An 18,633-nucleotide genomic window follows, 5' to 3' on the forward strand; every position below is an offset into this window, starting at 1 on the left:
ACAGAGGGGGCAAAGGGAGAGACATGAAGGGGACAAAGGGAGAGACATGAAGGGGACAAAGGGAGAGACATGAAGGGGACAAAGGGAGAGACAGAGGGGGCAAAGGGAGAGACATGAAGGGGACAAAGGGAGAGACATGAAGGGGACAAAGGGAGAGACAGAGGGGGCAAAGGGAGAGACATGAAGGGGACAAAGGGAGAGACATGAAGGGGACAAAGGGAGAGACAGAGGGGGCAAAGGGAGAGACATGAAGGGGACAAAGGGAGAGACAGAGGGGGCAAAGGGGAGAGACATGAAGGGGACAAAGGGAGAGACATGAAGGGGACAAAGGGAAAGATGGAGGGGGCAAAGGGTTAGAGTTATAAACAAATTATTTTGTCTTAGGGGTGCCTTAAAAAAAATTATGGAGACCTTGAGGGTGCCTTGAACTGAGAAATTTTGGGAACCACTGATCTATCTACAGTGCCTGCTACGGAGTCAGATGCAGCAGCACAACTGCGACTCTGTTCAGCTTAGATGCACTTACAGTAGGAAAAAAAATCGCTTAACTGCGCCTGACATCGGCAGTGCTTCTGACTCAGAAACAGGGCCGCAAAGTGCAGTGTATATAATACTTCAGACATACAGGGCCAGCGTTCACAGCAAGCCATTAGATTGCGGCAATAGCGCCAGTCCATCCTAGCCGAATAGTTCGTGGGTTTTTTCAGATGTGGGCACCATTCCATAATCCAAGTCATTGGATTATGAGCATTGGCGCATGTTCGGGAGTCTACAGTAGGGCAGCAGCAGCAGCAGAACCTAGCACTGGACATATATGTACAAATTGGTCTTATACACTGCATAGTATATGTAACATAGTATAGTATTTTTAATGAACACTATAGTGGTGTTTCCCAAACTTACATGTACAAATCGTGCATGAGCACATTGCAGTCACCGTGCAAAAAGTAGGCAGGAGCTTCCGATGTTTTTAATCACCAAAACATTGCTCTGTTACAGCTTGGAAGCCTGAATTCTTACGGCTTTATCCATCATGATTTTTTCGGTTGCACGACCATTCCTGGGGAGGGTAACCGTTATCTCCATTTGTATAATATCTGCCTGACAGCGGATTGGTACAGTCTTTGGAATATGTAACCTTTTCCATCCTGATAAGCAGCAACAAATCTTTTCCTAAATTCCTCAGAAATCTCTGTTCGAGGAAAGGCATGTGTTCGCAAACTTGTGTGGCGAGTAACGTGCTACAATAGGGAATCGGTATGAAATACCAACAGTCGGGATACTGGCGGCCAGAATCCCAACAACGGCAAACCACCAGGGTTAACATACCGACACTTGTTGATCAGTATGCTAATCCTCTTCCTACCCTAACTCTACAGCTGCATACACACACACACACAACGATTTAGTAAATTAATGATTTTAGTAAACTATTTTCGTTCATTTTTTCAAGGGAAAAATGACCGAAAATAGTTTACTAAAATCGTTCATTACTAAATGTAATGAACGATTTTTGCATATCCCTTACTGAAAATCGCTGAGTTGGTCAGTCTGACTGAACTACAAACGTGAACGCGCATGAACAATAATTGTTCGTTTTAACTCAGAAAGTGGGACGATTTTTTCAACAATTGAACGATAAACTATATAGTTATCGATAATCATTAAAAAAATCATTGTGTGTGTATGCACCTTACCTGTTTGGTGCCTAACCCTAACCTCCCCCCTAGTGCCTGAACCTAACCCTCCCCCCCAACCCAGTTACTTACCTTTGGCATCCCAGCGCCGGTAATGTAAGCATCGGCATCCCGACCGTCGGGATGCCGAACGCATACCTACAATAGTATATGTTTTTTAAATATAGCCGGGCCACCTGATAGAATCTGATTATTCCCTTCACTGAAATAATCATCCTAGAGGTTCACATACTTTTTGACCAATAAATTAATGAAAATGTATATCCGTTTGTGTGTTATTTGATTATGTTCTCTTGCTAGCGCTAGCAGTTTGCTCTCCATGCTGCCCCCAGCTTCAGCGCTGGAATTATGTTGAGATCAGGCGCCTGCACAGATTCTTCGGCAGAGCTGACCGTTTGGGCGCCAACACAGTATGGGCTGCTTGGGCCTGCGTGAAAGGCCCTCCCCTACCAAACTATTCAAGGTTACAGGTGTTAGGTGAATATAGGGACTTAACAAGGGATGTGCGACATGTGCTGCCTCCTGGGCTGAGGGCAGAACCATTACTGCCCACGGCCCTGGTTACTGGCTAGCCTGGTGCCAGTATCCCTGCTGCAGTGCCGCCCAGAGCTTCCTTACAGGCAGGCACCCAGCAGTCAGTGCAGCCACAGGGAGCATCCTGCCTGTCCCTTTATTCATAGAGCCGTTGCCTCACCTGGATTGCCCTTGACATTACTATTGTGTTAAGGTACGTACACACTAGACGATATGCTCCCTGAGCGATATCGTCCTAGTGTGTCCCCGACAGGCTGTGCTCAATGTCGTTCATGACATTGAGCACAGCCGCTGAACGATATCATTAGCGATATCGTTCAGCGCCGGGCTCTCTCACCCATTCCCTGACATGCAGCAACCTGACGAGGTCGTCAGGTTGGCCTGCATGTCAGCCCGATGAACGAGGATGACGAACGACCCGCGGGAACGCGCGTCGTCGTCATCGTTCATCTTTTTTGTGTTAAAAATGGACGATAAAGTGGACGACTGAACGATAACGATATCGTTATCGTTCAGTCGTCCACTTTAATCGCCCAGTGTGTACGCACCATTAACGTTGAACGGGCTGTTCACTTCTTGGGCTCTCTGGACTGTATCTAATCTGCTATTTGAGCTGTAAATGAATGACTGCATACCTACTGCTTGCCACACATATCCCCCCTGAAGTAATCTCAACAGATGAGAAGATTACTTGTTTTTGGTTGCTTTCTACCTGTTGCCATATCACTGACAATCTGCTACTGGAATTCAGGGCCTGATTCAGACCCGTTCGCAAGCGGGTCGATGCTGGCCCAGTGCGCATGCGCACGACAGAGCCGGCTCCGTCGTGCGCATGCGCGAGACCTGGATAGCGACGGGCAAGCCGTCGCTTAGGGCCTCGCACCAAAGGGGGCGTGCTGTCGATGGTGAGTGACAGCACGCCCCCTTTGGTGGGCGTGGCTGCCCAGACGGAGGCGTTCCCATGCTACCGTCTGGGGCCGGCCCCACTGACATCACAAGTGATGTCAGTGGGAGTGCTCTCGGCTTTGATAGAGCCGAAAGCACTCCAGGGCTTGCGGCAACGAGACCCTACCACAAGGGTCTCGTCGCAAGCCCGATGGTCGTGATGGTCTTGACCATCGCGACCATCTTCCTGGCCGCTCGCTATAGCTGTAAGTGGTCACCCACAGCTATATAAATTAAGAAGGACGGCCCTGATTCAGAGCGATCGCTCTGTCAGAGCGTCCGGGCTCTGAATCAGGGCCTCTGTTAGAGGATCTCTCTTGTATCTACAGGACACATTTTTAGGCAACTTGGGTGAATATCAGAACACATTTGCAATCACAATTACACAGAAATTCAGAAAAATGTTCAAGGGTTCACAAACTTTGTAGCACCACTGTATGAAAAGTCTTGTGCAGGTAGCTGGGAAGAAGTTTGCTATATGGTATTCCACACAGCAACAGATCAGACATTTTAAAAGGTGCATGTTTAATCCAGAGAATCTTGTTGTTACATTGCTGCATCCCCTGCTCATATTTGTGTACCTGGTTTGGAAGTGGATGGGCACAGCACAACCTGCAGCCAACCGGCTTATCAGACTGCTCACAATGGAGACAGGGTCACATGAGCGTTTAAAAATGCCGCAGGTTTCTGACCAGGTAGCCGCAGTGCGCCAAAAAGATGACACGATTCAGTCAGGGTTGATACCATACCGCGTGCGGGTTGTAGCCTCGGACTTTTACGCCCAGAGCTATTGAATTACAAGCCCTTTTCCTTGCGCAACTAATGCGCATTAACCCATGAATTCTGGGATAAATACCTGGAGCCAGGGCTGGGTTTTTCACTACACCTGGCACCGTTCTGTGCTACACTATTGGCCACTGCCCTCCCCCTAAGCTTATACTAATAACTCAAACATATGGGTGGAGGGCGGGGTTCTTCCGGAGCCAGACAGGTTGCGGTCCTGGCGCCCTTGTGCGTCCGCACTGGCAGAACGTGCCTGGAGCTAATGTGTTCATGGCAGCCGTGATAAGGGCGGAAAGCCCTACTTAACACGGATTTCTGCTCGAGCCACAGGAGATTATGGCGGGCTGCCATTGAATAGCCCAGGCACTGCTTTGAGGCCAACTGAATCCAGCTCTGAGTCGTAACATTTAAGAGAATGAGGAGCTCTGTGGCCATGTCACTCTAGAATCGGGGTGGGCAATAAGCAGCCCCCCAGCTATTGTAGAACTACACATCCCAGCATGCCCTGCCACATTTTTGCTATTTGGCCATGCTAAAACTGTTGCAAGGCATGCTGGGATGTGTAGTTCAACAACAGCTGGAGGGCAATTATTGCCCACCCCTGCTAGATGATTCCACCGTCAAAATGCGGTGTGCAAGATTTTTATATATGCTAGTCTAGGAAATGTATATCTGCTGATTGACATGAACTGCCATGTACTTAAAGTTCAGAAACTACTTTACTAAAAGATTTCATACTGAGACATTGTGTAGTTTTCTTTACAATACTGTAGAATAAAACCTTTTCAAACTATGATCTACATTTATATGATGGTTCTTAGAAGAAACGCAATTTTGCACACACATGATACACTTCAATATAGTATGTATAAACGCTGTGTTTAGGTATGCACAATGCTGCCTATTGTGTAAAGGTGCAGCTTAAGGTAACCAAAAACATGTCATGTGAGAAGGACCAGACCTCACTATTCTATTTCACTGTCAGAGGGCTAAACATCAAACACCCATTTGAGTCACGCAGCCGGTCGTATAATAAAATACATACACTATATTATGTAAGTGTGATCTTGTAATAACACATCATTAAAAGGGAATATATTACAATAGAACTCCTGTCTGGATTTTATTACACTGTATAAACGTGACACCACTTTTTTTTGCAGAGAACAGTCAAATAAATCTATTTTTCTGTTTTTTCAAAACACAGAATTGCTTCAGTAAGACATAGATAAAAAAAAAAAAAAAATCTGCCACGTGTCAGGACAAACAGTACAAATATACAGTAGTTTTGTATAAAGAAGAACAGACTGATACATTTGTACAAAAGTTACCAAAAAGTTAAGTTACACAAAAGAGTGTTGGATAAGATTTCAATGCAACATTAAACTGAATACAAAAAATGGATTAGTTTCAAGACAGCGTCCGACCAATATTCCCATGGTAGAGCTTAGTTCCCCTTGACGCTAGGGACCTGGCAGTGTGGTTCTATGCCCATAAAGGCCATATAAAGTAGAAAGTTATCCCCTCGCGGGCTCGCCATGCTTCGGGCTCGGTGGCTCGCCACAAGGTTATATTCCCCCTCTATGTCCACATGGATGGTAGGGAATGACGTTGGACAGTAGCTGATGACGTCAGGCACTACCATATCCCCATATTGGGCAGCAACTAAGACAGCCGCTGTTGGGATGTAGTTATTATCCTGGTTATCGGGGTGCCGGCTGCCGAAATCCCGGCGCAGGATTCCCAATCACTGAGAGAACACCGGCACCGGCATCCCGACATGACGGGTTGCAGCCGCCGAAATCCCGGGCAGCCCGATTGTAAGAAGACCGGGGCAAGGTAAGTATCAGCCGTGGGGGAGGGGAAGGCTTTGGTTTAGGCACCACCGGGTGGGTGGCTGGGAGGTTATGCACTAAGGAGGGAGGGGTAGGCACTAACAGGGGGGAGGGGGGGGTTAGTATGAGGGTACAAAAAAGGAGGGTTAGGGTGTAAATAGGACAGGGGAAAATTACTTACCGTTCCCCTAGCGGGATTTGAACCATTGATTGTGATGCCGCTGACAGTGTATTGGTGCCCGTCTCTTACTTATACCATTGAGCAATTTTGCATATTCAGTCTGCAATTCCAGTGGAAGCAGAGATCAGCATTTGCTTATATAAATATATATTTTTATTCTTTTTACACTGCTGCATACGCACATCTTGTACACATATGACCACTAAAGTTATATGCTGCCAGAAATCATAAGGCAATGTGCTGTATTACCGATATGATCAGCAACTTAGTCCAGTATAGAAACACAGTATATTATTTTTCTGCATTAAATACTCAGCAAGTCTGATAAACGTTTTGCAGTCACTGGAATATGAGTAGAATTCACATCATCTCAGGTTCTTGGACATACAGACATGTGAGTGTTCATGTTGGTCTGTTATATGATGTTTCAGCCTCCGAATCTCCCATGATAAGTTGCACCAGTTTTGATCTCACACAAGTTCGGAGTGCGTGCCCTTGTGCCCCTCATGTTGCCAGCCTAATTTCCTTTGTCATCACACCGCTGAGGAAGTTTTCTCCTCATTGCTGTTATTCTGAGAAGGTTGGTCCTGCATCTTCTTCAGTTCCAGCCCCTTCACCCAAGTGTAACAGAAGGAGCCTCCTAGTACCAGAGCATTACTCGTCCACCACAAGAAACTCTTGGTGTCATGGAAATAAAATACTGCCAACACAGTCTGAGCGCAGGCCTTGGCCGTTCCAGAGATGTTGTGGGTCAGGGGACTGGTGAATTTAATCTGCAGTCCTGTAACATAACCTATGGCAAAGCCAAAAATGCCCGATAGAGTCATCATACCCCAGAAATTCCACGAATTTAGCTTGTCAAAGGAAATTAAAGTGTTCACCTCTCCGAATATGACAAGCAACGGCAGGAAAAGTATGCAAGCGTTCACGTTGTTGTAGAAGGTTAGGCGCCAGATGCTGCCATCTACAGCCGGAAGGACCTTCTTGGTATAAATGGCGTTCAGCGAAACGCACAGGCTGGCGAGGACACCGAAAAATATTCCAGCCCAGGATAAGGTGCCTCCTGCTGCTTCTTGGTCTATACCTAGCCAGAATCCACCTGTGGAGACAAAAATCACAATAAGGCAATCCAAATAGAACATTTTGCTTCCATAGAACTGTTGCAGGATACTGACTGTTTCAGCTCGCAGCCCTGAGTTGCAGCATGCTTTACATATATCACAGGAGAGATGCATTGCAGCTACCAGTAACTACTGGGATGAGATAACATTCTAACTTTTAACAAGGAGACCTCAGCATGCTATACTAAACACGTACACCGGTTAAAGCACCCACCTACCGTAATGGCGTTTTCTTTTTTTAATTTCTGTAGGGGAAGCCCCTTCTACAGAGTAAATTAATCCATAAACTAAACACTGGCAATACAAATTACAAGTGTTAATGCAAATAGTACACAAGTTTATTTTTAAGTAATCCTAAAGCTGTGTACACACTGTAGCGATGACGGGCCGATATGCCATTTCAAAACGACATATTACCTACATCGCTCAGTGCGTACGCATGATTGAGCGCTCCTGCGGTCGCTAGGTTTGATGAAGTGCACATCAAACCTAGCGATATCGCTAGCGGCCAATGCATTGTTAGCGAATGACATAACAGTGATCGTTACGTCGCCCATCAAGTCGTCCAGGGTGGACGCACAATCACTGTTGACAGGCATTCGTTCCGATGTCGGAACGAATGCCCGCCGCTCCATTGTGTACCTAGCTTTAGATTATAGTGGACCTGTCACATGTACGCAGTGCCGGACCAGTATGGAACCTGTCCATTTGCTAGGACCTGTTGACATAATGGAGACGCTGCCTGGCTGATTTTGATAACGCCAGACTGACAGACCAGAGATACTGTTTCCTTTAGAACAGTGGTCAGGGAACAGGGGTAAATTACCCCACATGGGGTAAAAAATGAAATTACAGGGGGTAGTGGACGGACAGCCGGGCACGCATATGAATCACTCTATAATATAGAATGATTCATATGCATGCCCGGCTGTGCAGCAGGGAGGCTCTAAGCCGGACGCCCGCTGAGATGTTATTACCAGCAGGTGCCCGGCTCCTTCCCTGCAGCGCCGCGATAGCCGGAGGCTGGAGTTCTCTTCTGAACTCCAGCTTCCGGCTCTCTCCATGCGCACTATGGGGGAGACGTCATGACGTCTCTCCCATAGTTCCGAGGGGCAGCCGGGCGGACAGGACGGCGGTGGTGGCTGCAGGAGCGGGGATTAAGGTAAGTGTTTTTTTTTGTACAAGCAGCACTACAGGGGCATTATATGGAGGCACTACTACAGGGGCATTATATGGAGGCACTACTACAGGGGCATTATATGGGGGCACTACTACAGGGGCATTATATGGAGGCACTACTACAGGGGCATTATATGGAGGCACTACTACAGGGGCATTATATGGGGGCACTACTACAGGGGCATTATATGGGAGCACTACTACAGGGGCATTATATGGGGGCACTACTACAGGGGCATTATATGGGGGCACTACTACAGGGGCATTATATGGGGGCACTACTACAGGGGCATTATATGGGGGCACTACTACAGGGGCATTATATGGAGGCACTACTACAGGGGCATTATATGGGGGCACTACTACAGGGGCATTATATGGGGGCACTACTACAGGGGCATTATATGGGGGCACTACTACAGGGGCATTATATGGGGGCACTACTACAGGGGCACTACTACAGGGGCATTATATGGGGACACTACTACAGGGGCATGACTATGAGGGCGCTACTATATGATTACTTTCCTTTTAAATCAAGGGGGTAACGTTGGCGTATCTAAATATATTTTCGGGTAAAAGGTAAAAAAAAGTTCCCTGACTCCTGCTTTAGAATGATTAGGTTGCATTTTTATGAATATTCTTTAGGCCACCGGCCTGAGCTGTATGTATTGAATCTAGGACTAGATTATTTTTAAAAAATAAGTGTAAACATTTTTTTTTTTTTAAAACTGCTGTTCCCATCATAATTTATTAACTTTGGGACTTTTAAAGAACAATAATAATCATAGTAAGACATTATTAGAATACCCTATTATTTAACAAATAAAATAGGTTTACAAAAAAAAAATAAAAAAAGGTACGAAGGACAATTACAACCAGAGCTATAATAACTTTTTTAAAACTACACGTTTACTATTAAGCAATATAATATCTACTAATACGGTTTAACATAACTTTCAAAAGGCTGCTAGCGGGGGAAAAGTTACACAATATCAAATACGTCACACCGGTGGGGCAAACGCAACCTCGACCAATACACGTTTTGTGTGGCGTGCACTACACAACGACATGATACAAACAACCTCCCCCACAGAATATATATATGTGTGTAAGGTGATGGAGAGTCTTACCTAGGATGATTCCGCAGGACAGCAGCGCATACAGGGACGTGGTCTGTTTCAGTAAGACGTAGGAGAGCACCACATTGAACACCGTACTGAGGCACCGGCCCACCGTGTAGAAGGCCACCCCGAGGTATTTGAGGCACAAGTTGTTGAAGGTGATCATGGCAATGAAGACCAGGGACAGGGGCAGGACACTGCGGAGGACCTTCATGTCAAAGCGCAGCGAGGGCAAGTCCTGTGTCCCAAGGAAGGGGAGAACCATGGGCAACCAGCTGAGCACCTTGCACAGGACCACGGTGACAAGGCACTGGTAAAAGGTGACAGAGAGCGGGGCATTCAGCTTGAGGGATCGGCTGTCCAGCAGGTACTTGTTCAGGAAGACCATGGTGATGGAGATGAACCAGTACAGCGTGACCACCAGAGCGATCTTCACTGCCCGGACCATAAAGGACTCCCGGACCCCCTTCCCCTGCTCATCGTCTCCGGCCAGAGCCATCCTGAGGATGCTGGAGCGCTTCAGAGTCCTGTACATGGTGAAAAAAGGCAAGGTCAGATCAGGACAGGCATAGGGTGACGGTGGGCACTAGGGCCAGGATGGGCCCTGAGACAAGGCCATGGAGAAAGCAGAGTAAGGGCGACCCTTTACCGCTTCTGGGTTTTGCTCTGCCCGGCTACAACGTATGGTATCCGCCAGATTGCCCTTACTTCCGGGTTCTCTTCCGGGATTGACGCTTGCCAGTGACGTCATTGTAAGGGCAACTTGCCCTTCTGTGGGTGTTGTCTGCACGCTAGTAAAAGAAGAGGAGGACACTGGCAGGGCATTCACAAAATGCCCTTTACATCCACTTCAAAAGGCAGGAACGTGTTTGTCAGTGAGCTATTAACATTATAGGTACTGGCATTATAAGGGGCAATGACACACACACTCACTGACAGGAGCACACGTATCTGCCTATCCTTTCCCGCACAGTATTCTGCTATTGCTTCTCTCACTCACCTTTCACATGCAATAACTTCAGCTTAAATCGGTGGTTCTCAACTCCAGTCCTCAAGTACCCCCCCAACAGACCATGATAAGATTTGGAAAAAATAATTGTAGCCACAGTTATGTAGGGCATACAAAAATCAATTATCCCCCCGGTCCGCAGATTATCGTCAGATTGGACTGTTAATTGCCTAGTGTACTGCATGTGAAATCTTCCAACATGCCCGACTGATCCGATCATCGGTTGGCCGCACCTGGCAGTGTATGCGGTGCTGCGGCGGCCTACCGTCCCACATCTCCCTTGTTCCTTCAAAGTGGTGGAACGGACAGATGTCTCCTGCCCAGGGAAGGAAAGCGGATATCGCGGGACATACACTGTGCAATATCTCGCAGTGTATGGCCGCGATATCTGATGGTTTCAGCTTGTCAGATAAAGGTCTGTCTGTCTGATATATATATTATCTGACAGTGTATGCCCAGCTTTAATAAGTATTACTTTAGAAGTATGGAAAGATTAAGACTTAAGTTTTATTTATTAACAATTATATAGCACCAGCTTTTTCCGTTGCACTTTACAATTAGGGAACAAACCGTAATAAAATAAGACCAGGTAATAAGACAGACCTAGAGGTAAGTGAATCACAGGCTTACCATCTAAAGGTGTGTATCCACTAATAGACATACAAACTAGAGCACGATTACGACATTGCAGTCATGCTGTCGTTTGTATGTCTACTGCTGTGCCTAGAACAGTGGTTCCCAAACTGTGTGCCGTGGCACCCTGGGGTGCCTTGGGACACTTGCAGGGGTGCCTCAGGCTGGTGGTTCAGCACCAAATCAAATTATTTATGGCCAATGTAATGTAAATATGTGGACAAACAGAAGTGCAAACCTGTCCCCACCACATAACTGAACCTAAGGATGACAGGTAAGCACAATTTGCTTCACTTTACTTATTTTTTGTCTGAATTTCTTAATAACAAACTTAGGGGTCTAGTTACTAAGCAGTGTTAGGAGACAGAGTGAAAAGTGATAAGGTGCCAGCCAATCAGCTCCCAACTGTCATCTCGCAGGCTGTGTTTGAAAAATGACAGTTGAGAGCTGATTGGCTGGCACCTTATCACTTTTCACTCTGTCTCCTAACACTGCTTAGTAAATAGACCCCTATTAGGGGTCTATTTACTAAACAGTGTTAGGAGACAGAGTGAAAAATTATAAGAAAGTGATAAGGTGCCAGCCAATCAGCTCAGCTGTCATTTTTCAAACACAGCCTGCGAGATGACAGTTGGGAGCTGATTGGCTGGCACCTTATCACTTTTCACTCTGTCTCCTAACACTGCTTAATAAATAGACCTCTTAAACTTAGGGGTGCTGTGAAAACAATGCTGATATTCTAGGGCACCGTGAGTCAAAAAAGTTTGGGAACCACTGGCCTAGACTGAACGTTCACTCGTTCAGTCCATGCACATCCGTCATCCTCGTACATGCTGAACTAATGGGATCGCCAGGTTGACCAGCATGTACGGGCGATGATAGTTAATTGGGCAACAACTCTACTTCTAAAAACTCTCACTTTAGTAAATCTACCCCCAAGTGGTTTTAATTTTGTGTCTGTTTATCTAGTTCACCCAAAACAAGGCGCTCGCTGTCTGATACTAAGTTAGATCACACACCTCATTCATTTTCCTATTTTGTCTAATATACTCATTTTCATCTGACATAAAACTTTATATTAAGGGGATATCGGGCCTATATTTGTTACATGGGTCATCATGGTATGATTTATAAGTAATAATGCATGCGGGAGGCTTGACACCTCCTGATGCATCACCATGTTGGCAAGGACGGAATTGCAAAGCTGCTTGTGTGCGACTGGACAATGCCATCCTTTGCTGAATAAGACCCTGTGATCCCTACCACATGTACACATGAACAACTCATTTAATATTTTGTCAGAATCCGATTGACCTACCAGTATGTGTTTGGATTATGAGAGGAAACCCAGGCAAACACGGGAGAACGTACAAACTACACACATATAGGACCTTGGTAAAATATCAAGTGCTGTGAGGCAGTCATGCTAACCACTACACCAACCCATCTGCTCATCATTGCTGCCTCTACCAAAACTCATTGGTAACTACTAAAAGTCACTGAGGTGGGAAAACTTCTTAGTTAAAGAGACTTTGTTCTGACAATAACTTTCTGAGTAATCTTAAAGGTGCATACACACACAACGAGTTTTTGAACGATTATCGATAACGATATCATTCAATCATTGAAAAAATCATTCACTTTCTGAGTTAAAACGATGAATGATTATTGTTTATGCGCTTTCACGTTTGTAGTTCAGTCAGATTGACCAACTGAACGATTTCCATTAAGGGAATATGCAAAAATCGTTTGTAGTGCAAAAAAAATCGTTCATCACACTTTAAAAAATCTGACAGATAATCTGAAAGAGAATCGTTCAGAAAATCGTTGGTAACAAAATCATTGCGTGTGTATGCAGCTTAATACTGTACCTCTCTTTATAAATAATAATTTATAGGTCAAACCAATTGTACCTTCTTCTATGCAACTTGTTGCAATCTAGGAAGCTACAATGACATTTTCAGTGTGAAACGGAAGCCCACAAATTTCCTGAAGCCTTTACATATAGATATAAAACTAATCTCCAGTCTTCATGGTCTTTCCTGGCTCATCAAGAAATCAGCATGTTAAGCCACCAAACTACCGATTTTCCTAGGATCTACAGCTGTTGTGGAACTACAAGTTCCAGCATGCCCTGACAACCGTGAAGCCAGTGGTTACTTAGCCCTGCACTGTAGGAGTCACTATAACTCTATACTATGTTCGTCTGATAGCACTATGTTGTAAAGTGAAGTATTATATAGCACATTTCTACACATCTGCCCAAATTAGTGCCCCATACCAGCACACATCAGTCAGCGTCCCCCTCATACCTGTAATAGGATTGTGAATCTGCCGCAAGTGAACCAGCTCAGGTAACTGCCAGCACTTGTATACCACATCACCAGGAACACACACAGTAAGAGAGCAGTTCCGCCCCTCCCAAGTAAATAGTACTTCTAGTTCCTTGCCACAAACCACTGGGCTTTGAAACAGGTTTAGCTGGTGACACAGCCCCGATTTGCACACACCCACGCCTCTTTCTTGGTCATTTCCTATGCAAATGCAGGAGACTCTTATATTGTGAGTGAAGCAATGGGAAAACGGCAGCAGATTAACAGGCCCACTGCAAATATTTAATATCCCCCGAATGTATGACAGAGGGACCTCTGCAGATATCTCCGATATCTGCTGCCATCCCTCCATTCCCGCCGCCCGCCGCAACCCTTATAGGTTTCTATGGGGAATGCGATGCTGCCATATTTACCAATTTACGGAATGCGATGCATTCCAGAAATTGGCCCCCGCGGTAGCCTATAGGCTAATCATCGCTGATTTAGCCAGCGGAGGGGTATCCCTGGGACCTTCCCCGGCAGTCGCGGCCGTGCATGTGCGGTGAGCGGAACTGCGCATGCACGGTTGTCCCGGCATCACTCGGAGCACATCACAGGGACGGGCTCCTTTCGTAACCCCTGTCCCTGTGGGTGCCGATTAATACATGCCACTGGTAAAATTGCATCCTGCAATGCAATCTTTGGTGATAACATTGTGCCCAGATCGCATTGGAAATGCATGTTTTGATAAATGCCCCCCTTAGACCAATGAGAACAAATGTACCATAATGTCACTGAGTGTTTTTATTTACTCCTTGGCGCTCCCGTAGTGTCCTCTGCTGACATGGGGGGACGCAGACAGCATCTTCTGCTAGTTAATTTCCTACCAGTCCATCTCTTTTTCTACCTCTGGGTCCTCTACTAATTTGGTCTTCCTGCTAGGCTGTTTTAGCAGGGTGCCGCACCCTGCCTGATTTTAAAACGGCAAAATGCGCCTTGCCCTACCTTCGGGCACACTGCTGAATCAGCCCGCCTGGTGTGCCAGGTGCCTCCCCCACCCGCGGGTCACAGTGTCCCGTGGGGAGGGGGGGGGGGATTGTGGTGTCCGTGTTATGTATTCAAATATCACATTGTGAATTTGGGCGTTATTATCACGTCCCATCGACATCTGAGGTGATAAATATGCCCCTTAATGTGAACAAAGGGCACTACAAAGTGGCATCATGTGAGCTGAGGCACTGTAAAGGTAAAATCTCCATTTTAGCATTGTGAGCATCTTGAGCAACCATGATGTGCACACACTCTCGCCTCACTCTCTCTCTGACAGTTCCTCATGTCCACTGCCTGGGTGTAATCCTTCATTACTCCCTCACCTTAAGCTGAGTACACCCTAGACCAGTGATTCCCAACCTCGGTCCTCAAGGCACTCTAACACTCCTGGTTTTAGTGATATCCATGCTTAAGCACAGATAATTAAATAAAAATAACTTGAGGTACTGATTAAGTCACCTGTGCTCAGGTATGGCTATCCTTTAAACCTGGACTGTCAGTGTGCCTTGAGGACTGTGGCTGGGAATCCCTGCCCTAGACCAGTGATTCCCAACCTCGGTCCTCAAGGCACACTAATGGTCCTGGTTTTAGAGATATCCATGCTTGAGCACAGATGGCTAAATTAAAATAACTGAGGTACTAATTAAGTCACCTGTGCTCAAGTGTGGATATCCTTAAAACCTGTACTGTTAGTGTGCCTTGAGGACCGTGGTTGGGAACCCCTGCACTAGACGATGTGCAAAATACACAATGATCGTCCCGGGTTCCTTTGAACCCCAGAACAAACGATATAGGGCCTGTGAAGGACTGTAATTTTCACCATGGCTACTTATGGGGCCCATCCATCAGCATTGGATTGCCGCGATCCCGCGATGCAGCAACCTGGCATCGCGGGATCTCATAAATCCAACAAAAAATGATCGCGATCGTCAAATCGCCGACATTTAAAATGGAAAATCGTCGGATCGCAGAACATCGATGGTGGGACGTTGGCGTTTCCACCCGGAAACACCGGCACTTCCCATCACATCGCCGGATCGCAAAATCCGGGGTCTGATGTATGGCCACCTTTAGAAAGCCATCTTCAGTCATTGAGGAACTTTGGAGAAACAGGTTGTCTTGCTTAGACTAGATATTGAGATTAGACAGTGAAGTGAGAATAGTTACTGTATGTTAATCAGAACAGGTATTCTTTTGATCTACCTTGAAGGTCAGATAATAGATCCATTTGTTTACAAGAGGTTCACTGTGATCAAGTCATTTGTGCTTGTCCAAATATGCTGAGGCCTTTGGCAATTTAATTATGCAAAAAAGTGAAGGTAATTATCATCAAGTATTGACATAAATTAGGATTCTAGGTTACAATAGTCTGAATTCTAACTTGGTTATTTAACAAGGTGCTGTCTCAATAGAATGGAATAAGGGTATTTATATGAAGAGAGTGATGTATACTTCCATTAACCACTTGCCTGGCATGGTCGTGTCAGATACGACCATACCAGACTGGGCTTCCTCTGACATCGTTGTATCTGATACGACCAGTCAGTAAAGCTCTGTGGGCGGCTGCTACAAATCATATTCTAGCAGCCGCCAATCACAGAGGGATCTCCTGGTCCCTCTGCACACGGTCCCTCCCCGTGGGCCAGCCGATCACTGCTAGCAGTGATCGGATCGCCCAGCGCTGGCGCACCCACCCCCGGCGGCTGCCGAGGGGACAGAGCAGCTGCCGGGTAAGTAGAAACAGCAGCGCTGATGGCGCTGTCCTTCTCTCCCTCCTCTTCTGGCTAGCAGCGCTGTCCTTCTCTCTCTCTCCACCCCTGCTAGCAGCCGCCAGGCAAATAGAAGGTAGCGCTATCTGCGCTGACCTTTTCTCTGCCAACCCCCCCTCCCTGTTAGCGGCTCCCCAGCGGCTGCAAATAGTAGAGGGAGCAGCCCCTGGCCAAAGAGCAAACCCCTCCTCTCCCTCCCCCATTTTTGCAAGCCCCACCCCATATATAAACAGCAAAGCCCTGGCCTATATATATATGTATATAATATATATTCCAGCAAAACGTTTTTTGTCCGTGTTGTAAATATTGGAGGCTTGAGAAAGAGGGTCATACCTTGAAACGTTGCCCTGATGTATTTTTGAATATATGCACTTCTGTCTTTATACAAATCTCTGGGTGCCGTCTCATTTTTGCTGGAATGTATGATACAGGTTGGACGGGCACCAGAGGAAGTTGCAGCGGTTTTTATTGAGTGCCGGCATATTGGGGACATATGTATGTATGTGTGTATGTATATATATAGTCAAATGGCTGGCACTCCACATAAATGCAAAATAAATTACTTGCCTTGGTGCCTTCCTGGAAGTTCAATTGAACACCCACTTACATATGTAGAAAGGGAAAGGCGGCACTCACAGGTCTGATGAAATGAAAGAATCAAACTTGACAACTGTGTCTGCCTTGTTCAATGTTTCAGTCTCACATGACTTTTATCACGTGAGACTGAAACGTTGAACAAGGCAGACACAGTTGTCAAGTTTGATTCTTTCATTTCATCAGACCTGTGAGTTCCGCCTTTCCCTTTCTACATATATATATATAGTGTTCACTCTAGCTCCAGCGTGAGGCAGGGCGCCGGAGCTAGAGACCGAGAAGGGGGCGTGGTCATTGAAAAGGGGCGTGTCTATAAGACGCGTCCCCTTTTCGTCACTCTTGGGGCGTGCCCGGCACTTAAAACAGCCTAGCGGGAACGCTATATATATATATGTGTTTGTGTGTGTGTGCATATATATATATATATATATATATATATATATATATATATATACTTTCCATATACACACACATATATATATATATATATATATATATATATTGCGGGTATGTGTATATATATATATATATAAATGTGTGTGGAGCCCCCCAACTGAGGTCAGTCGATTGTTTCTATCGATGGTTGAACCAATCGGCCATCGATGGTACAGCTGTCAATGACCAGAACTACAGTATACCATAAAAATGTTTTTTTTATGGTATATGATGTTTAAAAAAAAAATTGCATTGGAATAGTTTTAAAAAGATGTTCTTGACCTATTTCAATAATAAAAAAACGACAATTTTGGAGCGGTTTTTGAATAAAAAATTTGTCAGTTAAGTGGTTAATGTATAGATCAAAGAGTATACACACAGGTTATGTCACTCTGAGCATACCATGAGAAGAGCCCAGTTAGATGAGATTAGGGATATATATATGAGTTGCAATAGGGAAGAGGAAGGCATGGGGAGTATAGGAGCAGGAGAAGACGGAGGCCAGAGGAACAGAGATGGTGATATGTATCATCCCTTATATGGTGTTTATTCCCATGAATATATATTAGTTAAGTAATCCATGTACCATGTAATCCATACATGCCTACCCTCCTGGTTTTCGCGGGAGGACCCCGATTTTTCGGGTAACCCCCCACACGCCCGGAAGGGTAGGCATTTCTCCCGCATTCTGCCCACTTCCTAGTGAAGTGGGCAGAATGAGGAGAATACCCACGGCGATCACGGGTCTCCCGGTAGGGGGCGGGGCTTAAAATGTGATTCTACATGAATCACGTCATTTGGCCCCACCCCCTATGCAAATTCTAGCCAATCGCGGCAATTTAACCGCGAGGGGGCAGGGCTTAATGACGTGAATCGTCAGGCCCCGCCCCCCATTGCCTCCCTCCTGCTTCTCTTACCGAGGATTCTCCCGGGAAGAGATCTTCAAAGGTAGGCAACTCTGATGTAATCTCCAATCTCGCACATACCCCATAGCACCCACACACAAGCTTCTCTCTATCCTATCACATCTCTCTCTCTCTCCCCCTGTCGGGCTGTCAGTGTGGGATATCGGCGGGCGGGATAGCAGCCGCCGGTATCCTGACTGCATCCCGCTACCAATAGTCTTATCCCTTTTCTCATTATCTTATTCCCCAACTACTGCAACTTCCTCCTGCCTGGACTCCCTCTCACCCGCCTCTCCCCACTCTTCCTCCTGCCTGGTCACCCTCTCACCCGCCTCTCCCCACTCTTCCTCCTGCCTGGTCACCCTCTCATCCGCCTCTCCCCACTCTTCCTCCTGCCTGGTCACCCTCTCACCCGCTTCTCCCCACTCTTCCTCCTGCCTGGTCACCCTCTCACCCGCCTCTCCCCACTCTTCCTCCTGCCTGGTCACCCTCTCACCCGCCTCTCCCCACTCTTCCTCCTGCCTGGA

General features: G+C 46.3%; 1 protein-coding gene across 3 annotated transcripts; it reads right to left on the reverse strand.

Annotated features, from left to right (window-relative positions):
• Positions 1 to 5,053: 5,053 nt before the first annotated feature.
• Positions 5,054 to 13,446, reverse strand: SLC35C1 (solute carrier family 35 member C1). 3 transcript variants are annotated; one of them, XM_088461532.1, is made up of 3 exons: positions 13,354 to 13,446; positions 9,409 to 9,926; positions 5,054 to 7,074 (listed from the first exon to the last, which is right to left on the reverse strand). In XM_088461532.1, the coding sequence occupies exons 2-3, from the start codon at positions 9,896 to 9,898 to the stop codon at positions 6,509 to 6,511; spliced, it is 1,056 nt and encodes a 351-aa protein (XP_088317658.1). In that variant the 5' UTR covers positions 9,899 to 9,926; positions 13,354 to 13,446; the 3' UTR covers positions 5,054 to 6,508. The 3 variants fall into 3 exon arrangements, with proteins under 3 accessions (XP_088317658.1, XP_088317659.1, XP_088317657.1); XM_088461533.1 differs by lacking the exon at positions 13,354 to 13,446 and adding an exon at positions 10,049 to 10,137; XM_088461531.1 differs by lacking the exon at positions 13,354 to 13,446 and having other exon boundaries at positions 9,409 to 10,132.
• Between the last annotated feature and the right edge of the window lie 5,187 nt (positions 13,447 to 18,633).

This window comes from Taudactylus pleione, unplaced genomic scaffold (genome assembly GCF_031769625.1).
Source record: "Taudactylus pleione unplaced genomic scaffold, aTauple2 ptg001060l, whole genome shotgun sequence".
Lineage (NCBI taxonomy): Eukaryota > Metazoa > Chordata > Amphibia > Anura > Myobatrachidae > Taudactylus > Taudactylus pleione.

Bases quoted from the DNA above. Each gene is read 5' to 3' on its own strand.
- SLC35C1 (XM_088461531.1), bottom strand. From the start codon at position 9,934: ATGTACAGGACTCTGAAGCGCTCCAGCATCCTCAGGATGGCTCTGGCC. The intron at 7,075-9,408 runs GTAAGACTCTCC...TTGTCTCCACAG, and splicing joins GTCCTGCGGAATCATCCTAG to GTGGATTCTGGCTAGGTATA.